Source organism: Toxorhynchites rutilus, chromosome 2 (assembly GCF_029784135.1).
Source record: "Toxorhynchites rutilus septentrionalis strain SRP chromosome 2, ASM2978413v1, whole genome shotgun sequence".
In the NCBI taxonomy this organism is placed as follows: domain Eukaryota; kingdom Metazoa; phylum Arthropoda; class Insecta; order Diptera; family Culicidae; genus Toxorhynchites; species Toxorhynchites rutilus.
The window spans coordinates 241,537,107-241,563,980 of NC_073745.1; the positions used below are offsets into that span (position 1 = coordinate 241,537,107).

General features: G+C 38.3%; 1 protein-coding gene across 1 annotated transcript in view; it reads right to left on the reverse strand.

Annotated features, from left to right (window-relative positions):
• The window catches only part of LOC129764146 (LIM and SH3 domain protein Lasp), a 148,705-nt gene that overhangs the window by 26,936 nt on the left and 94,895 nt on the right, over window positions 1-26,874 (reverse strand). The window contains exon 3 of the mRNA XM_055762963.1: window positions 10,080-10,212. Coding sequence (XP_055618938.1) covers window positions 10,080-10,212 — 133 coding nt within the window. The remainder of the gene's footprint in view (window positions 1-10,079; window positions 10,213-26,874) is intronic.

Here is a 26,874-nt window from a genome sequence, read left to right on the forward strand (position 1 = left end):
TCGCACCTTCTCCCGACTCATGTCCAATCACTGTTCGTTAGATGCGCTTCTCTTTCGTTTCAATCTTGCCAGCAACAATCTCTGCGTCTGTGGTCAAGGTTATCACGACATCGAGCATGTTGTTTGGTCGTGCGAGGTGTATCTTGTCGCCAGATCGAATTTAGAAAACTCCCTTCGGGCCCGAGGAAGACAGCCCAATGTTCCGGTGAGAGATGTGTTGGCTCGGTTAGACCTTGATTACATGACCCAAATATATGTTTTCCTTATACCCTCCTTTTCATCCATTGCGAGCAATTGGCCCCCTTGGTATAAACAGTAAAATAAGTTGAAATGTAAATATACAATAGATATACGAATAGATTTAAGAATCGAGTGTGATCATCAACATTGTAACAATTCCCTTATATCCCATCCCTTTCCTGAAAGATGTCACCCTCTAAACTCGAGTAAACCGCGAGTAATCGGTTTTTCGCCTTACTAACCATAGTGTTAGGAAAATTATTTATGTATAGTTTTAAAACATATATTTAAGAATTCGGCTCCTTTAAACTAATGTAACTGAGCCTGTAAAAATAAACGATTTATATAAAAAAAAAATATTGTGCTATATCTTTAAATTTTCTAATTGGACAAACTGAACACATTAAATGACGAGAAGCATCAAATAAAGTATGTCAACTCCACTGATCATTTCCTCATCATTTTCCTCATCATTTTTTGAATTTTTCCATTTATTTGGTTGAAATCAAAGTAAACACATTGCAATACATGGAGTTTTCCATTAGGCATTTCCTCAAGCATGGGTGACAACCTTTGTTTATACTGAGTACCGTTATGTATTATTCACTAGCTGACCCGGCAAACTTCATCCCGCCCAAAAATTATTTTTCGTTTTTACATTCACGTTTTTTACTAAGCGCACGCTCATGGATTCAATCGCAGAACTGTTGATCTTCTAATCTACCCTTTAAAATTACCTTTTACTATAAAACTCTTAGTACTTCTACCAAAACTCGTCATTATAATATTATTATTAGGGGCTTATTTTCAAACACAATGCTCGTTCCAGATTTTCCAACCACTTGAAAATAACTTATAAATAAAATAAAGACAATAAAGACAGCCCTAAATCGGACAATTCCTTCCTCGAGTTTTGCTCATATGAACACATTCGGCGATCCATTTTTATTTATATAGATAGAAGAAGCTATAGGAGTGAGTTTTATCACATTAAAATCAATTTCCACTTTCGAACAAAGATCAATTTCGTTAGCGCAAACATCAAATAGACTAACAACGCTTGTCTCTATGAAATTGTAGCACATATGAGAATTGAATTTTCGCAAATTTACCCATTTTCTTCAGAGTTTTCCGAAAATTTTCAATTGTCATGTTTCGTTGGAATATGTTTGATTGAAATATGTGTTTTAATTTTTTGGAACCCAACCTCTATTCCCGAGGATGGAGGGGTGTCATAGCATCATAGAAACATTTCTCGTACCTAAAAACCCTCACATCCCAAATTTGGTTCCATTTTCGTGATTGATTCTCGAGTGATGCAGTGGGTGTAAAACCACCATAGAAACGTGTATTGCCCCCTACAACCTTCATATACCGAAATTGGTTCCATTTGCTTGATTAGTTCTTGAGTTATGCAGAAACTTATGCTTCATCTGTATGGTAGCTCCCCCCCTCCCCCTTAGAGAGACGGGAGGAGTGTTGAATCACGATAGAAAGCTCCACATGCCAAATTTGGCTCGATTTGTTTGATTAGTTCTCGAGTTATGCAGAAATTTGTGTTTCATTTGTATGGCAGCCTCCCCTTAGAGAGGGGGGAGGAATGTCGAGCTACCCTAGAATCGTTCATCGATTCCTAAAACCTCTATATGCCTAGTTTGATTCCATTTTCTTGATTAGTCCTTGAGTTATTCAGGAATTTATACGGCAGAAAGAAAGGGGGAGGAGTGTTTAGCCACCATGGAATCGTTTCTTGTCCCCTAAAACCTTCACATGCCAAATTTGGCTTCATTTGCTTGATTGGTTTTCGAGGTATGCAGAAATTTGTGTTTCATTCGTATGGCAGCCCCACCTTAGAGAACGGGGAGGAGTGTCTAACCACCATAGAAACATTTATTGCCCCTAAAACCTTCACATGCCAAATTTGGCTCCATTTGCTTGATAGTTTTCGAGTTATGCAGAAATTTGTGTTTCATGTGTGTGGGAGAAACCCTTCGAGGGGGAGAAGTGTCTGCTCACCATATAAACGTGAGCTCCATGTGCTTGATTGGTTTTCGAGTTATGCAGAAATGTGCGTTTCATTCGTATGGCAGTCCCCCTTTAGAGAGGGGGAGGAGTGTCTACTCACCAAAAAAACGTTTCTTACCCCCTAAAACCTTCACATGCCAAATTTGACTCCATTTGCTTGATTAGTTCTCGTGTTATGCAGAAATTTGTGTTTCATTTGTATGGCAGCCAACCCCTCCCCCCACTTTGAGAAGGGGGAGGAGTGTCTAACCATCATAGAAACATTTATTGCACCCCAAAACCTCCACATGCCAAATTTGGTTTCGTTTGCTGGATTAATTCTCGAATGTGTTTTCACTTGTGTTTCACTTGTATGGCAGCCCCCCCTTAGAGAGGGGGGAGGGGTCTCGCACTATCATAAGAACCATCCCCGACCCCACGCCACAACCCCTACATACCAATTTTCATGTCGATCGGTTCAGTAGTTTTCGAGTCCATAACAATCAGACAGACAGAAAGACAGACAGATTTTTTTTTACCCAATCCAATGCTTTGAAAATAGAAGTTTCTTCGATGCTTCGTGTAGTATTTATATGTAGTTCGTTAAATAACGAAATAAACCGTGTCATACCAAATCCAAATCATATTATTCGAGCAGATCACGTTTTTCACTACTCGAACATTACTGTGAAACAATATTTGAGGATCATTATTTCTAGTACCTCTAGAAAAAACGGCTTATTTGAATAAAACTTGAAAAATCTCGTATTTATTCTTTTAGTTCTTAAAATCGCTGATAGAACATCGTCGCACAACTGCGCCACAATGTGATTAATTGAGGTCATGGGAACGCGTTTTCTGGTTATAGATCACTGAATCAAACCTAACCTCAATTTCCTATTCTTTTTCCTCCAACGCGAATTCGGTTTGACTTTTTTTTCGTGGTTTGTTTCGGCTCTCATTCGTGAACATTTGAACAGGGGCTTGTGGAAATTGCAACAAATGGAAACTAAAACAAAATACGCAAAACTGTCATACTGATGTCTCCGTGCAATGATCTGTGCTGTGATCTAGAGACAATCGCAAAATTGAGTATACACATGCTACTTGACGGTACTCTCCATTCATTAGGTACAAAATATTTCGAATACATTTCTTCTTTTGATGCATATTAATAAAACACACACACATTAAACTAACTATGCGAGCAAGAAAATTTCGCGAAAAGTTTTTTGCTAATTATTTATTCCAAAAAAAGACACAGGAGGGCTGTGTCCGAGACATGACCGCATAGTTGACGTAGGATTCCGCTATGCTATCTGTTGATTTTGGATATGTTTGAAGAATTACATCGTTAAACTCTTTGATAATGATTTGGTGGCCCTGAAAAGGACCGTTTTGTTTGGTTGTGGGGTATTGTTTAATCATTCCACCAGTGTTTACCGAGTGATGATGACAGAAGGATGGTAAACAGTCGTTGGATGGTGCGTATCAGATAAAATATACCTAAATGGAACGATATATGATGAAAACCGCCCTCTATGATCCTAGACGAGATGCCTCCTGCGTTATGTGTCGATGAAATAAAGAAAGAGAAACTCATCAATGTAATATAAGATAATTACCAATACCGGACACAATTATCAATTATTCAAATCAGTAAAAACATGTTATATGAAACATATTTGAAATGGAAAAGGTAATTTTCTTTTTTAAACTTTAACTTTCTGAGTGATTATTCAACCCAATGCGAATTTTAATTGGACTAACAACACCCAATACTATATGTAGAGCATATAGGAAATCACTTTTTCTAATATTTCTTCGCTTTTCCAATTTTTCTCGCAGTATAAACTTTCCTTGGGTGAAAATGAACACACCAAAACAGACAGCTTAAACCAAACGACCCGTTCTCGAACGGGGACACACCTTGGTTTTTATTTATGAAAATTGAAATAAATCGTTTCATATATCAGGTCATTTTAACACAACTGCTACCATATACAATTTTACACTTACACTCGTGCTAAATTTTTCACAATACACGATCAGTCATTGATATGAAATTTCACGAAGCAGCCAACATTAATGTTCCGAATTTAAAATTTATCTCTAGCAAATAAAAGTTAAATTATAATCGTATCACTCACCTTACTTGCAATAAAAAAATGCCCCCGACTTGCAATGCCGATTTGCCCCAGGTAGCTTGGTAGCTCCCCCTACTTTCATGTATTAGCAATGCCGATTTCCCCCAGACAGCTTGGTTTTGATGTCTCTGTTAGGGACCCACCGCATGTGTCGTCAATTTCGACCAATCAAAAGTGAGTGTTTCCGTTAGGATAGGGGTTGAGATTTTTTAATTGTTCGATAGTTAGTATTATATTATATTATATTATATTATATTATATATATACATATATATTATATTATATTATTATTTTCTTCAATATAAAAAAGTGTTATGGAGTGCCGAAATCGATTGACGGAAAAATTCATCAATCTATCATGAAATGACTGAGCCTGGAAATTGGACAATTTTCACGATGTGCTGGATTTTAGATTTTCAATTTGTACCCCAATATGTTCCCGAAAGACGTAATCCTACGTCAACAATTGAAAACAATCTCTATTCTAAGCATTGCAAAATAAATTAACCTTTCGAGTAAAATCTTTGCGAATTAGCGTAGTTTCTTTCGCCAATGGGTGATGTCAACAACAAACCCCTGCTTGGGCAGTGATGGTTTTTGTTTTTTTGTGTTTGAAAAAGTTTTTAATTGAAGTAAGACTTGTCGAGGAAAGAAATTGCGGGAAGCAATTTGAAATATCTCTACGCACCTATTACAAAAAAAAGGAAATTATATGATAAAAAACTATTGCATTATTGGATGAGAAATATGTTGAATCTAAGCGGAAATCTCACGTTATTCTTAGTCTATTGGCGTAGGTAATCTGTACTTTCCCAGCTGTGACATCTAAAACGAGCGAGTAACGTAGCGACGAGGCACAATTTATCGGATAACGGGGAAACCGTTGTTTTTCGTGTTATCTATTCCAGTTTCGCTTCAGACAGCGAACAGTCAACAGCGTATGTGAGGGCTCAAAGTTGTTTTTGAGTTTCCAAAATAGCTTCCTAAAACCTTTTAGAAGCATGTTACGATAAAATCACTAAAACCTTCTACTGAAGAGTTAATCTTTGAATTAACCTAATATTATTATATGTTATCAACAGACAAATCGAATAAAACAATTTCGTAGTCCTGCGTCAAGGATGCGGTCGTCTCTTGAACATCATTCTTTTATTTTTTACCATTTTTGGGTGTCTTGTCACATGTTGTTACGATAGTCAAACAACACGCTTAGGCTAAAATGAATGAGTTACAATTATCCTTGAACAAACATATCCTGACCAGGGTTTCCATAATAAAATATGTGTTCTTGGCCTAAAAATCTTTTCATTCCACTTTTATTTTCAGAAAATCTTCATTGATCTCTCTCGAGTGGCGTTCCAAGAGGAACTTTTGCCGTCACAACATAGATAAGGTGATTTACAGTTGTTTTATAGGATATTTTTAAGGATTCACATATGTATTATAAAAGTTTATAAAATTTACCTTGTATTGGTGTCAATGCGCCCCTCATTTGATCTAACTTTTAATCAACCACCAGATGATTATTTGGTACGTATTCAGGCCTTTTATGGATTATGACACTGACAAATATTGTAAACATCATGGTAATCTAAATAATTTAATTTATGCATCTCGATGACCTCAATTCTTGTCATGGTTTGTTCGATGGTGTTGATTTGTCCACATGGTTACTATGGCATCCGTTTGGCGCGAATCAGAAATAAAGTTCCTCTGTGTTGAGTGCTGTACACTTTTGAAATGCCCAAGAAAAGGTAATATTCTGAAGAAACCCTAAATTTTGAATGGATCAATTTGATGACTGTAAACTCAAGCAATGATGATATGATATCTACTTGAATTTTTTTTTATTCAAAAAAGATTATTTCTAAAATCGGACAAACCATGATCATAATTACTCTTTGAATAAAATCGTTAAAAAACATAAAATTTGAATAATTTGAACGCCTTACGGTATTATTAGCAAACTAGAATCTTGGGGCTTCTGAACAAACGTCTTGATTACATATGATTTTCACAAAGGAAAATCGATTTGCATTTACTAGTTGCGTGAAAACACCTTAAATCGTACATACCAAGATCATTTAACACGTTGAGTGAAACGCGGTTTTATAGCGACTTTCCCGTCAGGCCACGCGCTGATGTCGTAGTACAGCAATACGAAGTGTAGTAATGGAAAATTAAAATTTACTCGATGGAAATTTTTAAACGTATTAGGGCCATCGTTTCTTATCGTAAAAAGGTATTCCTGCTCGAAAGCAGTAAAATTTCTGCAAAAAAAAAATAAATAAATTTCTTCCTTTATCATCATATTTTATACTGTCAGTCACCGGTGGCTGAGGCGGCCTGAACGGAAAGCTCGGTGTCAGTCACCGATGTTATAGGGGTTTTTATACGATCGCATTGCAGAAATAGTATTACGAAATTATTTTATTAAAATCCCATGTTTACCAATTCGGATATTATCTAAGAAGTTTTATGAAAAAATCTTATGTGAAAAGTTTTGGTGACCCTGATGGTTTGTGTGGTTTTATAGAAGCAGTTGAAGATGGATGATTGATGACTTATTCTTGGGCTCGCGAGAACAATACTCAAACTTTGCCGCAATTTGTATCCTTATATCAGGCACAGACTAGGTCACTGGTATATTACGTTTCATCGGCACTATTATTCCTGATTTCTTAACTACTTGTTTCTTCCTTTGGCAACACCCAAAAACAACAACAATGCGTGCATGTCATGCAGAAATACAGAAGCATTCTTCACCAGACGACAAGAAATCGACACGGTGTGCTCCCACTGAACAAAATTATAACACTATTTGTCATATCTACCACTCTTCCTATGTATCGAGCAAAGCCGCTGTGTCTTTCCTATTGCTTATGCTAAAAATAGACAATACTGTTCTCTGATTGCTAGCTGCAACAAGAATGGAATATGTCATCGGGAATGCCTTATGTATACCAAATGCGTCGAAAACGGACATGCAATACACTAAATTAAGATCTCTACTGTCAACAAATGTCAACCGTTTGAAAGCAAGCGATTGACCAGAAACGTCCTGAATTGGCCAACAGAAGAGGCATCGTGTCCCATCAGGACAGCACAAGGCCACGCAATTCCGAGAGTCCGGGCCTGGAACCAAGGTTACCATATCTACAGAATAATATGTATTTCTACAGATTTTTTCGACTTTTTGAGACCAAGAATCTGTAGATACAGATTACAGATTTTTGGGGTATCATACAGAATATACAGATTTTTAAAGAACGTTCCAATGAAAGTTACGACTTGATGTTAATACTATTTTCCCCTTTCACCCATTTTGTTCTTATAACCTTCTAATCTGTTCAAATGAGAATCATCTGTTTTCGACATTCATATGTAGCATGATGTCCTACATTCTTATGCAAACGCCTGCGTTATTGGTTAGCGTTATCTATATAAATCAAAGTGGAACGCCAAATGTGTTGGTAAGCGCAAACCCCGAGTATGGAATGGTCTTATTTGAGGCGGTTTTATTTTGTTGTATTCGACTCTGCCCGTAGAATATTTTTTAAACTTTGAGGGAAAGTTCGAATGAAATTAATTATATGTTCTTGAATGACATTGTTGTTAGCTTGATTGAATTTTGTGTTTGCGGTATTAGGCTGCGTGTTTCGTTGGTGTGAGGCGAAAATAGCAAATTGATTCTCAGGTAGAATAACGCGCTTTGAAAATAAAAATTATGAATGAAAACTTACTTTTTCCTATCAAACATGTATTCCGTATAACGGAGAAATATGTTATTTGCAAGTGAATCAAGAATCGTGTCTGAAAACAAATTTATATAATAATAACGAGCTTTGATAGAAGTACTAGGAAATTTCTAGTAAAAGAAAAATTGTAAAATACCAATTAGAAGACCAATCAATGAAGAGTTCTGCGATTAAACCCACAACTATTCGCTTATTAAGAAAACGTGAATGTGAACGTGAAATAATTCATATAAAAAAATCAGTTTTGGGCGGGACGATGTTCACCGGGTTACCTAGAAATAAATAAATAACACTGCTTAGCTCAGCTTAGCACAGAAAATGTGAAATACAAAAGTGTGCTCATACTCACGTGAAATTTCATTTGCTTTCAAAGTTTTTTAAATATTAAAAAAAAAATCTAAAAGAAAGACCGAGACGTTTTGGCAGGATTACATTTTCGATAAAACACGTTCTCGTTCTCTTGCCAAATTTTGTGTGTTTTATGATTGGACATTTTATGATGGTTTTTTTTATTCAAAAAACATTTTTGCTCAAACCATAGAAAATGTTGAATTTACCGGCAACAAAATGGCTTTCACATTTGATACAGATTTCAATACCGATTACTAAGATATAAAGTTTTTTTTAGACTAAAAATACAGATTTTATCATGGCAACCCTGCCTGGATTCAAGCTATTATCACTTTTTTCTCGCATTGCTAAATTTCCAGAGTGATAGGAAATCATGATCAAGAGAAGATGGTAAAAATCTATTGCTAGAGTTTTTCGCCAATAAGGACAATAAGGACCTCTATGATAGAGACATTATTAAACTACTTTTAGAATGGCAAAAAAATTCCAACAACCAACACCTGTACAACGAGCTTAAACTTGAAATTGTATTATCGATATTAAGCGAGATATTGATCACTAAAGCCAGCTACCGAGAAAATAATGGATAACTTTTTCCCCAACCTAATATATTGTACCTCGTTGTTGAAATAATTATTCGTTATGGAAAGCACAAAAGTGTACAGAACAAATGTTAATGCTTCCAATTTTCGTTGATTTTCACTGTTTACAAATAAAGGAATCATAATTTATCAAACACTATCCGATTCGATCGGTATGTGATATGGATGTATGACAAAAATAGTGATTAACGTTAAAGTTATTTCATAAAAACGTGACCAAATTTATTTCAAATTTCGAACGTAAAAACTATAAAACATAACCGAAAGATTGATTGAATTTCCAGGATGAAGAATTTTAAGAAAAAAAATCTTTAAGTGAATTTTTCAAATCTCAAGTATTTTCCTGAACTCCCTAAAAGCATCCGTTCTCGAGACATTCAAATTTAAGTTTGAATTATTCACAAAAATTACACTCTTTTTCGAAGTTATTCAAGTTCCCTCAGTAACAACGATAGGTTCTATGGAATCATTGAAGTGTAATCAAAATTCAGATGTTCACGGTCCAACAATGAAAGGAAAACGAAGAATGGTTTTTGAGTTATTCAAAATTTAATTCTAATTCATGTTAAAAAAATATGGTGATAAGCTAGTTGATTTAATTTGGTGGAAAACAAAACTCAACAAAAGAAAGCATTTACTCCATCATCGTTTAAAATCATGCAACGCTTTGCTCGGATGAAATCTCACCCGCACTTTGTTCCAGGGTTATACATAAAAAGACGCGGTGAACAGTTTTTTCTACTAAGGGTAGCGGGGTTTTTCTTTGTTATCATTATGACGCAATGAAAAAAATGAAAATAACATTTTGCATCAGCGATTAAGCGTTTAGCCCATCTGTAGGAAATCATCTCCAAGATAAACACAAAAATGAATAATTAGTTGTTTGTTTGTCGCTTTGTTTTATGACTCGTGAAGCAGCTACGACGTGAGTTTATGAACAGAAGAACAAGACGCCTCGTTAGTCGTCGGAAGCCTACCTGTGTGACTTTCCCTTTCAGCTTCTCGAAGTCGGCGTGGTATTGGACGTTTGACTGAATTTTGGTATTTTCCGCTATCCGCTTTAGTTCCGGCGTTTCCGCAATTGTGGTGGCTTTGGCTTTTGGGATGTGCCTGCAATCGATGGAAAGAGAAAAAAAAAACGTAAACATAAATATTGTGGTTTTGAGCAGTCTCTGTGCGGAGGAAATCATTGATCCGGGGGATTTAAATTTTAACATCCGTGACGGGAAGCTTGATTACCTCAAGGAAACGATTATAACCGACGTCACTATCGGGTAAGGCTCAACAAGCATGTGTATACAACAAACAAAAGGGTTGCTGCTTCGAGACTGGCGACCGCGCTACACCTTCTCTGCAAACATTGTAATTATATGCATACTTGGCATTCCTCTCCTGACTCTTTCGGGTATAGAGCGCGAAGGTGGAACGGGTTTTACCGGCTGCTGCACCAAGAATGGTATACGAGAAAGGATTGTTGATCCTTACATCATCGGATGAATAAGAAGAAATAAAAACGCAAGGCAACTGGCGTCTCTTTCGCTACAGTGGAGCGCGCGAAAACCGATCCATCCATCGCACCGTGTGGGGTTTGAAATGTACCACCACAAGGGGCAGAGATTTGGCGGACGAAGTATGTTTGCTCAAGAGGCGGCTTGTGCAAGCATCGGCCTCAACATGTATGGTTTTGAAATTGAACCCTATTTTTATGAGAAAATCACTGAGAGTATTCCAACGAAAACTTTCTTCCTTCGGCTTGAAGGTTTTCCAAGCAGGCGAGACAAGGCAAGAGGAAAACATAAGACGCTCGATTTGGCATCTGGTTGAGATGCACAAGAAAAGAGCATAGGCCACGAGAAATATGATATGTGCATCTGAGGGGAACCAGGCGCTGGTTAAAGCATTCCCGTTCTGGTTCTGCGGAAGTAATATGTGGGATTTGAATGGCAATAAATGGTTAGAGTTGATGGACATTCTTCTATTTTTCGGTTTATTTTGATTTAGTTTTTCATTCTGAAAAAGCAGGCAATTTGGCATATTTGCATTCTACTTCTAATCGCACTTATTATCGTTGTCCTCTTCGAAAGGTCTCCTGTAGTGCTTTTCGGTGACGCAATAGCAGCGACCATTCATGTATACCCATGTATTGAACTCTTGAAATTTAAAGTGCCCATTCCGACGAGAGCCACTCGATCCATTTTGAGAAAAATTTTACAGCAGGGACACATAATGTCACGTAAAACTACTTACGAGTTGAAGAGCTTGACATGATATGAGTGATATTTGGCATGATCTTCTGAGTGAGCTAACAGCATCCTCGATGATGGAGACTCGAGGGCAAAGGTTTTCAACGATCCAATATTACGACAGCAGTGGAGACTTTGTAGGAAACTAAACTTGTGACAAAAATTCCACTATTTTTGGACATTACATTTATAAATTTGTTTCGTTTTAATTTTGTTTAGTTTTTTTCGTTTTCGATTCTGGAAGTTTTTCCGTTGAACTACGTCTTTCATGAAACGTTTTCATAAAATAGTATATTTTTGCATCACATGTAAACATTGGTGCTGTTTTTGTTTTTTTGCGTTGCCAAATGAAGATTGAAGTGGTAACCTATTGTTGTGTTTAGTTTATTAGAAATGTGGAATAATGGCGGCTATGGAATAGTTGTTTTGGATCGTCTAATTGGCCTTTTTCAAGGCTGGATGGGAACAGAAAATAAGTACAAAATACGAAGTACTTTGCGATTCTAAAAACATAGAGTAAATTATTGTTGAACTTTTTTAAACTTTTTCAAGGCTATATGGGAACGGAAATTAATTACAAAGTACTCAGTACTTTGCTATTCTAAAAACATAGAGTAAATTATTTGTAAATATTGTAAATAATTTACTTCAATCATTACAACGCATTCCAGTATAAGCTAAACCAAAACGTGACACATTTATTCCAACACCAACATGGAAAATTGTATTGTCTATCGCGTAGCGTATCGATTTTATTTGAGCACGATTTTTGATAAAAAAATAAAAAAAAAATATTTATATAGCCGCCGTTTTTCAAATCAAATTTTGAAAAAAAGAATGATAATACATTTTTACATACTGTAGCCAAACTAAAAACTAAAACGGCAGCATAATTATCAAGACGAATGTTCCGCCAGCGAGCACACAACAACCAGCGCCCTCATAAACAATATTTTTAATCACCCAACATTTTTAATTACCTACAATTATACCCTACAATAATTTGAACACTTAAATAAATCTCGAATGACGTCGAATCGTCATAAACCCATCTCTGGGTCGAGGTGCTTCTCATTAACCATACAAGTCGATTCGAAATTATTTACTATATATTTGATATGCTAGTAAATTACATTACAATTTCATTCGTTCTGTACCTTTCTGTGTTTTCCTGTCCGTGTCGTCGATAACAAACAGATAATGAAGCCGCGAGGCAACGCTTTACATAGTTTTGCGAACCAATCGAAATAATTATTGTCTCCAATTCGTTTTTTGCTGATGTGCAGCACATGCAGCACATTTGCCATCTCTGCCGATCTTGTTGAGATTGATACTTTTAATGACTTTTAATTCAATGACTGTGAAAAAAGCATTTGGATACTCCAATAAAAACAAACCATTAAACGAAATATAAAATAAAACACTGATTTTGCACTTCAAAATCAGAAAAACAAGTTTTATACCAATCAACTGCCAAAAATCAAATCAGAGCTGCGGAGGGAATCGAAGCATAAACTTTTTTCGAACCCACATAAAAAAAGATTCGAGGATAAATCTCCGATTATGTTAATATATCGAGCGAATCTTACCACTTTTAAATGCACTATTTATAGCCTGAAATATTTGCTGTAAACAATGCTCGGTTTTCACCATGAGGAGGGCATACCATTTAGCCAGACTGGTCCAGGGAGGAAGATTTGTAGAGTCCCGAAAAATTCTGATTTATCGAAAAGACTTAAATAAATATTTGATTTCTATCATCAAATTTCGATTTGTCAATAGTCAACGCCCACAGCCTAAACCACAGACGAATTGGCATTCGGTATTCACCATAAACAAAAACATATCAAGTCACTCATCTTCAGGGCAAATGCATCGTCAGAATTAATTTATAGAAAGCGGACGATGGAGGAAGCCACGCGAGCATAAACAAGCTAACAATTAAAGGCAGGAGCGGTCTCGTTCGCCAGGCACATAACCGAGCAAGCTGATTTTAATTAACAGCAGGGTTTCCATCCGAGATGGATTGTAATGCATACGCGCACGTGATCATAACCAGTGGCGAGGATGCCGAATAACATCAGGAGGGAAGTCTATCATTTTCAAAACACCATCAAACGCTGTAACCAGATTGCCGATCGATCGCATTCGTGGTTAATAAACGCTTTTCGATTGAAGGAAAGATTTAAGAGTTTGATTTACAAACTACCGAGGGAACCGCTTCATGAAAGTGATGCACCACGTTTGAAATCAGCAAACATCTTTATTGACTTCTAGCTGACCCGGCAAACTTCGTTCCACCCAACATTTGGTTTTTGTTATCAATACCTTCAAACATTCCCTTTTTCTTACTATGAGTACGTTAATGGGTCCAATCGCAGAACTGTTCATTGATTGATCTTCTAATCGACCCCTTTGAATTTACCTTTTACGATAAAATTCCTAGTATTTCTAACAAAACTCACCATTATAATATCAGACTATTTTCAGACACAATTCTCGTTCAAGATTTTTCAACCACTTGCAAATAACATGTTTCTCCGTTACATGGAATAAATGTTTTATACAGAAAATAGGATAGGATAGGATAGGATAAAGACAGCCCTAAATCGGACAATTCCTTCCTCGAGTTTTGCTCTTATCAACACATTCGGCGATTATTGGTATAGATAGAAGAAGATATAGGAGTGCGTTTCATCACATTAAAATCCATTTCCATCTTCGAACAAAGATCAATTTCGCTACCGCAAACATCAAATGGACTAACAGCACTTGTCACTATGTAATTGTAGAATATATGGGAATTTGATTTTCCTAATTTTCCTTCTTTCCTTCAGAGTTTTACGAAAACTTTCAATTGTCATGTTTGGTTGGAACATTTTTGGTTGAAATATGTGTAATATTTTTATGGGACCCCCTCTCCATTCCAGAGGAGGGAGGGGTGTCATACAATCATGGAAACATTTCTCATACCCAAAAACCCTCACATCCCAAATAGTGCTTGATTAGTTCTCGAGTTATGTAGAAGTTTGTGTTTGTGTGCCCCCTGTAAATTGTGTTTCAATTGTATGGCAGCCCCCCCTTAGAGAGGGAGGTGGAGTGTTTAACCACCATAGAAACATTTATTGTACCCTAAAACCTCCATATGCCCAATTTGGTTCGATTTGCTTGATTAGTTCTCGAGTTATGCAGAAATTTGTGTTTCATTTGTATGGCAGCCTCCCCTTAGAGAGGGGGGTGGAGAGTCTAACCATCATTGAAACATTTATTGCACCCTAAAACCTCCAAATGCCTAATCTGATTCCATTTGCTTGATTAATTCTCGCTTAGTGCAGAAATTTGTGTTTCATTTGTATGGCAGCCCCCCTTTGGAGAGGGGGGTGGAGAGTCTAACCACCATAGAATCATTTATAGCACCCTAAAACCTCCACATGCCAAATTTCGTTTCATTTGCTTGATTGATTCCAGAGTAATACAGAAATTTGTGTTTAATTTATATGATGTGATGTTTTATCGACACGGAACATACAGATTGTTCAATTTTGGAAAATCACAAATGTAGGGAAGCAAACTTTTGATAATTTTGACTATAACGTGCGTATCAATTTGGCACGTAAGATTGGCTCTCTTGAAAGTTAGTTCGATCCGTCAACAGCGATTCGCACTTATCGATTGATGTGTTATAAACGAGTTCGTTATATTAAGCGACACAGTTGATGTACCTATGCGTAATTTAGTCGCGACCTAAAGCTACCACTCAACACTCAACGCAATAGTAGGAAGCACTTTATTTAGTTCAATTTTGCATACACACCGTGCGTTACATTTTCACGTGGGCATGCGATATACATATATTTTAAAATTCGCAAATGATGTCTTGTGTTCGTGCCTTCGGAATGAGCTATACCTGGAACCGGTTCACGATCGCTGCTATGCGGAGCGAAATTCATCAACTACATCGCGCAATTTGCTCGTCGACTTCGTTCATACATCTCCGGCGGGCAACACATTAGTACCTCGCGATGTGTGCTGACTCCCAACACGTGCTACTGGCACGTATCGATCCTTTCCGTTATTGCCATCTCGGGTCGGAGCTAGTGGAATCGTTTTATCCCCAATCGACAACCAAACGTGCCAACCAAGTGCAACAACTCTGAGCGAAAGTATGGAATGGTTAGGGGAAAAAAGCTAAACAGAAACAAAACCGTTGTAGTTTAATTGCACAAATAAGCTACATGACTTTTATGACCCCCCTCGGGTATACCACGCCTCCTTCTCGCGACGAAATCGCGCCCATCGTTGCCTTTCCGCGGAGAGAGACCCTATATTGCAGCCGAAGGAGAGCTCTCTGTTTGCTCGTTAATCTTTCATGTCTAATTTAAAGGGGTCTAATCATACGGAAATAAAGTACTTCAGGGATAAGAGTAGAAAAAAAGAACAGCACAGAATCATGACACCGTTATATTTATGCTTTAACCCTTTCACTGCGGTGTTTTTCACGCATGTCGGTCACTGTGTTGCAGTCACTAATGAGGAAGTCTCCGGGTTTTTTGTTACCACTTTAACTATTTAAAAAATATAAATTGTAAATGCACCGAAAATAAGAATTTATCATATTATTATTACAGTGATAGAAGGAAAAAACAATACAAATTCCGATGGGAAGTGGGGGCTTCATGAGAGCGTATGTCTACGGTTTTCGTAGTGAAAGGGTTAATATACTTTCTCCTCTATCGGCACTGGAGAGGCGCCACAAGAGAGCGCAATCATGGAACAAATATCCACACTCATCTAAACACTGGCTACTGGTTGATGAAGCGAACTAATCTGTCCGTTGGTTCGGGATATTTGCTTTACATCTGAGATTACATAACATACATCACTGCTACCGGTATCAGGCATATCTAAGATGTGATGTATTTGCACACAGCGTGCGCTCACGGATCGCTATTTTTGGAGTTCATTTCTTATTTTCAATTGAAATTATTCAAAGTTACAGAATGCTTCGTTTATTTTAAATTTTTTATATTTTAGTAGCGCCACAATTTTTTTTGGAAAAACTGAATCTTTTAAGACAGAAGGCATTTGGACTTGACGATGAGATTCTGTATTATTGGAGGATTAGATACAATGTTGAAAAAGGGAATATTCGTACACCCATAATTAATTTTAAGCACATCTTTTTACATCCTGATGTATAACATTGAAGGAGCTTAAAAATAACAAAAAATGTGCTATCCTTTCTTACTGGTACAGCATTTACTCAAGCGAGAGACGAGTTTGTTTATAATGCATATGCTACAGCAATATAAGAGCGAAACAAGAGACACATAAAAAATGTTCACCACCTCGAAAAAAACACCGTATGCCAAATATCAGCTCAATCGGACTTAAGAGAGAGTGGCGCAAAGCGGTCAAAGTTTGAGTTTTTCGAAAATCGAAAAATCACCCAAGGGGAGTAAAGGAAATCGTGGTTTTCGAAAAAAGAATTTGTGATGCAAAATATCTTAAAATTGCATGAAACGTCGAGATTTACTGTTATCTCGAAAAAAATTGTCAAAAAAAAAATTTCTTTTGGAACTTTCGTTTCTCCGTCTGCAAAGTCGACTTTTGACAAAAAAAAAATCAGATAACTGTAAATCTCGACGTGTCATGCAATTTTAAGACATTTGGCATCAAAAGAAATCTTTGAAAACCCCGATTTCCGGTGATTTTTCGGTTTTCAAAAAACTCAACTCTGCAACACTAATAAATGAAGTTCGGATGAGGTAATATTTCGCATGGGGTATATTATTGTGCAAATCAACATTTCGTAGCATGTTCCGAATGAAAAAGCGAGATAACTATTTTTATTGGCACTTAAAACAATACGTTTCGTCTCGTATTCCGAAAAAAAACTAAGTCCCAGAGTTTCGATTTTTGACAGATTTAATTTTAAGACATTTGGCTTCAAAATTTTTTTTTCGAAAACCCCGATTTCCTTTACTCCCCATTGGGTGATTTTTCGATTTTCAAAAAACTCAAAATTTGACCGCTTTGCGCCACTCTCCCTTAAGTCCGATCGAGCTAATATTTGGCAAAGGGTGTAAGGGAGTAAAAAGTGCCCCCAAACCAAATCACCAACTGTGTGGCAAATATTGTATAGGATATTAAATAAGAATTTTTGGCGGTTTTTTTAACCCCTATGTGGTTTAACATAGGATCTATAGTCAAAAACGTATTTTTTTGTTTATTTCATGTCATCCTCAAAAGCTTCGAGATAAAAATTTGGAAAAAAACTGAATGTGCATCTCACTATGTTATATCAAGAAAAATTATCAAAAAAAAATTATTAAAAGTTGAAGTACTAAAAAAAATATTGAAATTTTGAAAAAAAAATTGGGATTCAGAGATTCAGTACTATTCTAATTCATATTTAAATGTGTTCCTACGGCTTTTCTAGATATGTGTGATTTTTTTCAGATTTTTTCAGTGTTGCGCGGTACAAAAAAAATATTATTTTTTTAGTTTCAAAGGACTTGGCTGGGTAAGGGAGTACAAATTGGCCCCAAACCAAGTCACCAGCTGTATGGAAAATATTGTATAGGATACTAAATAAAACATTTTGGCAGTAGTACAGTATATTTGAGTCCTTATATGGTACACAATAGGATCTAAGGTGAAAAATGCACCTATTCGGTTTTTTTCACGCCATTCTCAATAGCTTTGAAACAAAAATTAAGAAAAAATACTGAAGGTACATCTTACTAAGGTGTATCGACAAATATCTTCAAACAACTTTTTCATCAAATAATCTAATAATGAAAAAAATTTAAATACGCAGTACAAAAAAAATTTATATATTTTCTGGCATTTCGAAATTTTGAAAAAAATATAACTCTGAGGCCCACTTCTGCTCTAATTTATATTTAAATGCGTTCGTATGTGTCTTTTTTTATACAGGTGGCGTAATTTTTTCCTGAATTTTAAAGAGCATTGCGAGACACAAAAATAACTTTGTTATTTTCTTGAAATCGATTATTTTATTGTATTCATGGTTTTCAATTGTAAAATTAAAATTTAAAAAATTATAATAATTTGGATTTTTTAAGTGTTCTTCTCATTAATCCGAATGATTTTTCCACAAGGACATTATTTTTTTCTCACAGAGCTGTATCCTACTGCTGACTCCCATGAATTTGGTAAACTATCTAAATCCAATATAAAGATAATCTCTTATAGTTTAAGACACGAGAAAAAAATCAGCGCAATGTTCTAAATATACCGACAAATAACACATAAACACATTAAACACACATAAAAAACAAAATTTAAATAAAAATGAAGCAGTACTGAGAATCTGAATTCAAAATAAATTAAAAATGCCCAAAGTCCAAACAATTTTTTTTTCGAGTAATCCTAAAAATTCAAGAAAAAATTACACCACATGTGAAAAAACAACACACAAGAAAATACGAACAACACTCTAAAAATATTGAAAAAAAATCACATATACCAAAAATAGACGTGGGAAGAAATTTGAATACAAACTAAATTAACAAACTAAATTCTCAAAATAAAAAAAAAAATGAAATTTAATTTAAAATAAAAATAAATGGTTCTCTTATGGTTCTCAAATGGGGATCAACATAGGGTAGGAGCCTGCCTGTTGGTCTCAAATGTTCCTATCTCACGCCTCCACGAAGATCATATGACGACATTTTTAGATCGGGCGTGAACTGGAAACACACACCTGGTCTTGGCTCCGAGAACGGGTGTCGAAAGTGGCTAAGTGAGGGGGTGCGAGCGAGTCAGAGCGCTATATCTCTCCCGGGGAAGGCCTCCCGGGTCATGGAGGCCTTGCCAACCCGCTGTCTCCCGGGCAAAGGAGATACACCCAATAACATGGAGCTACGATCACGAAGATTAATTAGAATGCGATCACCCGAGGAGGGTCCCCGAACTGGAGCTGGTCCTGGAACGGGCGTAAGAGCGAGCGGCCAGCGGCTGGAGGGCGATGTGCAAGAGCGGGCCACCAGCCGGGTTCAACCCGAAGAGCTACCGCCACACGGAAACAGCAGCCATCGACATCACCCAAGAAACGCTGCGCCTACGAGACGTGTTGCGACTGCCAGACGACAGTCGTCCACACTTGTGGGTACCACTAGGCGCCGGATCATGTGGACACACGAAATGAATGAATTCGTGATCCGCGCCTATTACATCTGCACTGCTTTGGAGACGGACATGAGCGGTCGCCCTCGAATACTAACAATGTTCGAGGAAGCGTATCCAGAGTTCGTCGGGAGGCTTGATCAGAACGCGATGAACGCGAGGCGTAGAGCGATAGTACGCAACAACATGCTCTCCCAAACGCAAATCGACGAGATCAAGCAGCAGGTGCAGAGAGAAATAAGCTCCAGGAACAACAGAGCAAGCGATGTGTCGAGACGAAGTTCAGTACGGCTGAGCAATTCATTCGCGAGTGGGGCACGCGAATCAGCACCAGTGGAGGCCACAGTACTACAACCCCCTGAGCCGGAAGACCCACAGCCAGATCAACAACTACTACGCGATCTGGTCTTCCACTACGACGAGGCGATCTCACAGTTCCGCGACACAGACCCATTGTCGCGCCCCAGGATCCCGAAGTTGCAGCATTCCCGCAGGCTGACAAGTGCAGTAAAGCTCATGAACGAGCACGTTCTTCCGCTGCACTTGGTTGATGCTGAGAACATGGAGGAGCTGCAACTGAAAGTTTACTGTGCTGCTGTGGCGACCGCCAAAAGTTTAGGATACCGTATTAGGCCAAGAGGCGGACTGCTCCAACATCTCCGTGAAAGGCGTGAGCCTCCATGGCGAAGGAGATTGGAGCAACGGATCCTAAACAAGCGCGCCGCAATTGGAAGACTGATGGCGTACAAAAGAGGCAACAGATCGGCGAAATTATGTCGCCAAGTTGCTGTGATCGTGCGGCCTACTGAACTTCGCCAGCTGGGAGCTCACCAGCTGACGGAAAAACTCGACACACTGGTACAGCAATTGAGCGTCCTAACTAAACGGCTGAAACGTTACTCTGACTCTGCAAAGCGCCAGGAACAAAATCGGATGTTCAGAGATAACGAAAAAGCGTTCTACGACCACATTAGCGACGAGAAGCCCGACTACCGCGAAGGTTTGCCAGATATTAGCGATGTGACGAACTTCTGGGCTGGTATTTGGGAGACCCCAGTACAACATCGCGACGGGCAAATGTGGTTAAGACGGGAGGAGGAGAGTTGTGGTGAAATTGGAGAGATGCCAGCTATCATCGTCGAAGAGAACGATGTCCGCGAAGCCTCGCGGTACCTGAGGAACTGGGCAGCACCGGGCCCCGATGGTGTTCAGAACTTCTGGCACAAGAAGCTGACCGTCGCACATCAAAAGATAGCTGAGTGCTTCAACAAGGTGCTACGTGACCCACACAACCTCCCTGAATTCGCCACCCGTGGCGTCACATTCCTCCTCCCGAAAGACAGCAACACATTGAACCCATCAAAGTACAGGCCGATAACGTGCCTATCGAGTCTGTACAAGATATTAAGCAGCATCATAACCGCCAAAGTTTCTGCCCACTGCGAACAACACCATATCATCGCAGAAGAGCAGAAAGGATGCAGGAAAAATACGCATGGCTGCAAAGACCAGGCCATCATCGACGCAGCCATAGTCGGCCAGGCGGTATATAACCAGCGGAACCTAAGTATGGCCTACATCGATTACAGGAAGGCTTATGACTCCATACCTCACTCGTTTCTCGTCCGGGTATTGGAGCTATACAAGATTGATCCCGTCGTCGTTAGGTTCCTGCAGCATGCGATGAGGCAGTGGAGCACGTCTCTGCACCTCAGTGATGGGGAAAATGTGTTGCAGTCTAGAACGCTGCAGATAAAGAGGGGGATATTCCAAGGCGACTCTTTCAGCCCGCTTTGGTTTTGTCTGGCACTGAACCCCCTCAGTAGGACGCTCAATAGAAACGGTCATGGCTATAAAATAAGGTATGGCGACGGCGCCCACGAAGAAGTGACCCATACCTTCTACATGGATGATCTCAAGGTCTACGCTGATTCACGTCAGCGTCTAGGTGTAGCTATCCGGGTTGTCGAAGACATAAGCAGGGACATCTGCATGGAGTTCGGCCTCGACAAGTGCCGCTGTGTCCATCTGCTGAAAGGGCAGCTTACCGAATCCGGAGGTTACGAGGTCTATGACGGCGAGTTCATAAGAGACATGGTTCGTGGCGAATCCTATAAATATCTTGGATTCCGACAGCTCACCGGGATTCGCCACTCCGACATCAAGACGGAGCTGCGAGACAAGTTCTTGAGTCGAGTGAACTGTGTCCTGAGGACTTTCCTCAACGCGGGGAACAAGGTACGCGCGATCAACACATTCGCGGTTCCCCTACTGACCTTCAGTTTTGGTGTAGTCAAATGGAGCAAAACTAACCTAGAGGACCTTGAGAGGAGGATGAGGAAAGCATTCAAAGAGGCCGGAATGCACCATCCTCAATCGGCACTGGAGAGAGTTTCACTGCCACGCAAAGAAGGGGGACTTGGAATAGTCGACATATCTGCACTGTGTGTTGCCCAGGTACGACAACTGCGCGAGTACTTCGCAGAACGCGCCAACCAAAACGCGCTATACCGGGCTGTCTGCGCCGCCGACAGAGGATACAGCGCTCTGCACTTGGCGCAAGCGGAGTACCAACTCAACTGCAATCTGCAGACAGTGGAGGAGAAGATTGCAGCTTGGAAGCAGAAGGCAGTGCATGGTGCCCACCCCCATCAACTGGACCGGCCACACGTCGACAAGGCCGCATCTAATCTGTGGCTAACGCGTGGTGAACTCTCTTCAGTAGTAGAAGCCGACATGATAGCCATCCAGGACAGGATAATGCCGACGAGAAACTGCAGGCGGTACGTCTGGCATCAAGACGTTGATGACATTTGCCGGATGTGCCATCAACCAGGTGAAAACATAGAGCACATTATGGGAGGCTGTCCCGTTTTGGCCAACGCAGCCTACACCGAGCGCCACAACAACGTGGCCCGTATTGTTCATCGACAACTGGCGCTCCAATGTGCTCTACTGGAAGACAACGTACCAAACTACCGGTACCTGCCTGCACCTGTCCTGGAAAATGACCGTTTCAAGCTGTACTGGGATCGCACTGTTCTGACCGACCTCTCGATCCACCACAACCGCCCAGATATAATGGTTTACGACAAGAGCGACCGCAAAGTCACCATCATCGATGTCGCTATTCCACTGAACCAGAATCTGGAGGAGACCCACGGTCGCAAAATCTGCAAGTACCGACCATTGGCCGTGGAGCTCAAGGAACTGTGGGGGCTAAGGGAGGTCCCAAGAATTGTTCCAGTCGTTCTCTCTGGAACTGGAATTGTCCCGAAGACACTTCTGGAAGCGCTAAAGGTGTTGAACATGGAGAAGGAATTGGCCGGCATCCAAAAGTCGGTCATCCTTAGCACCTGCGCGATTGTCCGACAATTTCTCGGTCAGGACTGAAACAGCACGAGCATGCAGATACGTGCATTCCGCAGAGCCTAGTCCCCCTTTGGCATTCAGAAGCCCGGGGGCAGGTGAAAATTCTGGCTAGGTTCGCCTAGTTAAGAAGTGAGATAAGTCTGCCAATAAAAATTAATTCCAATTTTTTTTAGTGTTTGATTTTTTGATGAAAAAATTGTTTGAAAATAATGATCGATACATCTTAGTAAGATGTACTTTCAGTATTTTTTTCTTCGTATTTTTGTTTCAAAGCTATTGAGAATGGCGTGAAAGAAACGAAAAGGTGCCTTTTTCACCATGGATCTTATGTTGTGCCATGTAAGAACTCAAATATATGGTACTACTGTCAAAATTTCATATTTAGTATCCTATACAATATTTTCCATACAGCTGGTGATTTGGTTTGTGAGGTACTTTTTACTCCCTTACCCAGCCAGGCCCTTTGGAAATATAAAAACATTTTTTTTTGTGCCGCACAACACTGAAAAAAATCACACATATCTAGAGAAGCCGTAGGAATACATTAAAATATGAATTACTGAAACTCTAAATCCCAAAAAAAAACATTTCAAAATTTCAATATTGTTTTTAGTACTTCAATTTTTGATGAATTTTTTTTTTGATAATTTTTCTTGATACACCGTAGTGAGATGTACATTCATTTTTTTTTTAAATTTTTATCTCGAAGCTATTGAGGATGGCGTGAAATAAACCAAAAAGTACGTTTTTCATTATAGATCCTATGTTTAACCACATAGGGGCTCAAAAAAACCGCTAAAAATTCTTACTTAATATCCTATACAATATTTGCCTACAGCTGGTGATTTGGTTTGGGGCACTTTTTAGTACGAGTACGAGTGGTAATGTGGATAGCGAAGTCGTGTAAAACAGCTTCACATTCCAGTCGGTTTTGGCTCGATCCCTGCTTGGCATCGTTTGGCTTTTTTTTAGATACAATTCCAAGCTGATGTTCAGTCTGAGAGACAGATAGCACCCATTACATACAAACAATTTATCACTTTTGAAAAATGTGCTTTTATTTGTTCATTTCGCCCTTCGACACAAAAAACAGCATTGTTTTCTGCCAAAGATGATATTTTTGCCAACGCTAGTTTGGCTGTAGTTTCGGCACCTTTTTTTTCTGAGGCGAGACGCAATGATATTAGCAATGAAATTTTGCAAAATATTGAGACCTTGCATAAATTCTTGCTGGTTTTTCGTGGAATGTTTTATTCAATTGTCCAAATATTATTGAGACTCTATTTTTGAAAGCATTTCACTGAGAATATTGTCCATCATGAGTCTCCATTACTTCATATCTTGTGATGGGGGCACTATCCCAGTGTTTACAAGTACAGTAAAACCTGTTTTGTGCGGTTTTTTTGCGCGAATTTTTTTTGTGCGATTTTTTGTGCGGTTTTCTGTTCTTGTGCGATTTTTTTGGTGCGATACATGAAAAGAAGCATATTTGACGAAGTTATCGTCCATTTAGTTTTTTTTTCGATGGTTTATATGCATTTCAGTGCGAAAAAATCATATTTGCGTCTCAATTATCCACTTCTGAAATCATTCCCTTCCTCCCATCAAATGCTCTAAGTTGTTCTAAGTGTTTTCATGACATGATTTCTAACAGCAACACGTTTCGACATGCAACTAAAAGCACAAAACAACCACACGCAACCGAAAAGGCAAACTGTCCCGTCGCAAAGCAGGGAAACAAAAAGAAATTGAACGGTGAACGGTATGGATTTGAGTTATTTTCTTGGAGAAACTTTTTTTATGCGGTTCCTATCTACCGCACAAAAGAAGTTTTTTTCAAAATGTGTACCGAACACGATTTTATAAAGTTTTTTTTTTATTAATTCGTTTATTTTTACAGGCTCAGTTACATAAGTTTAAAGGAGCCGAATTCTTAAATATAATTTAAAACTATATATATAAACAATTTTTCTTACATCTATGGTTAGTAAGGTGGAAAACCGATTACTCGCGGTGTACTCAAGACGCAAGACGCTTCATTGTATGCGACATTTTTCTTCACAACACACTATCCGAAAGTGGGTCAGGGTTGCTTTATTTTATGTGTATTATAGATACAAATTGCTTCATGTAAGGAGGGGGAGGGGGTCTAAAATCTGGATTATTAGCGTCACGTAATTTATGCATCACGCCTTATGCTTACGGACTTCGTATCGAGGAAAACCACTGAGTGTGATACCAGCATTAAGTAGAACTGTTGACAGCTCGCTGGTTGGAGCGAGACTAGACATCACAAATGTTGATGACCCCAGACACATTGAGTAACATATTAATTCAAAGTTTGCTTCCTTCACTACCGCGCACCGTAGTCTAAGTGAGGTAAATGTTTTCAATTCCATATGAGATTTTAAGTGACAATTTTTGGTACAACAATTGAAAAAAATACATCCTCCATATTGGCAATTTTTTTATTTGAAAACCGCTTTTGGAGAATAGATTTTTAAGTTTTCTAGTCAATTTTTAGTTAAATCGGCCGCATAGTTTCCGAGACAAACACTTGCCGATTTTTAGAGCACAACTACCTGCGCAATGTATAAAAACCTTCCACAATAAACCTTATAACACCGCTACGAGAGATTCGAATATTTAACTTGTATTTGAAAAGACTTTATAAATCGTTAAAATCCAATGTTTTTTCGGGACGGTGTTACCATATCTTAAACAGTTGCATTTCAGTATTACCATATCTACAGAACAATCTGTATTTATACAGATTTTTTAAGCTTTTTGAAACCGCGAATCTGTAGATACAGATTTTTGGGATTTTATACACAAGTTTTAAAATATTTTTTTAAATATGTTTAAAATAATCTTATACAATAATCATTTTTATTCATTTAATTTCAATAATTGAATCCTTTTTTTTTTAAATTCATTGGTAGCGTAATGTTCTGCTTTCTCATGTTCGATCTATGGTGAAAAAATGCAGAAGTCTACGTCGTACGTGAATCGGTTAGCCTTACAATAGATAAATATAGATAAATAAAAAATATAAAATTTAAGTGAATATGTGAATATGAAAACTAAATATGCGCTCAGGCTCATTCCATTTCTTTGAAATTTTTTGTAGCAATAATTGTGAATATCTGAATGAACCATTGATACGGTTTGGCGTAGGATTACGAGAACATATTGAGAGCATAAATTGAAAAACTGAACATCGACCACTTCACGAAAATTCCTCATTTCGAGCGCTTATTTCTCAGTCATTTCTTGGTGAATTTATGAGAGATCAATCTATGTTGCAATCGATTTGAACATTCCCGATTAATCTAATACAATATAGATAATTAGAAAATTTCCAATCTAAACAGGCATTGGGGTCTACACAAATGAGACAGCCGACCAGGAGAAGGATTCTGACAGTCCGAACATTGAAGACTATCCCTTTAGGAACAAGGCGTATCAATCTTATATGAGTATTTTGGGTCAATAGAAAACAACATCCCATTCGCTGTGGCTAATGTATTTAAATCGTTCAATCTCGATTGAAACCAATGATAGGACTACGAGCTAATCGAGAAAATGGATAATTCGGATTTTTCAATCATAATTGATGAGCCACCGAGTTGGGAGCCATAAAAAATTCAGCTATTGTTGTTTGTATTTTTGATGAAAATAAATTTCAGGTAAAAGGTCCATTCTGTAGATCGATCCAGTTGCACGATGCGACTCACAAAATCCTTACGATGCGCTTGTTTGTGAGTTTTTTTTAGAGCAAATGAGATTAACTCAATTCAGGAAATAGTGGAGCTGAAATCATTGAATATTCTGAATTTATCTGCAACAAGATTGCTCTCACTGGAATCCGTCGTTGAACGTATTTCACATAAGTTGAATTCTACATAATTTGAAAGACTCGATGAGCAAACTATTCTACTTGTTTTGAACAACGTTTTGTTATTGAATTCACTCAGATCAACTAGGAAAATATATATCGAGA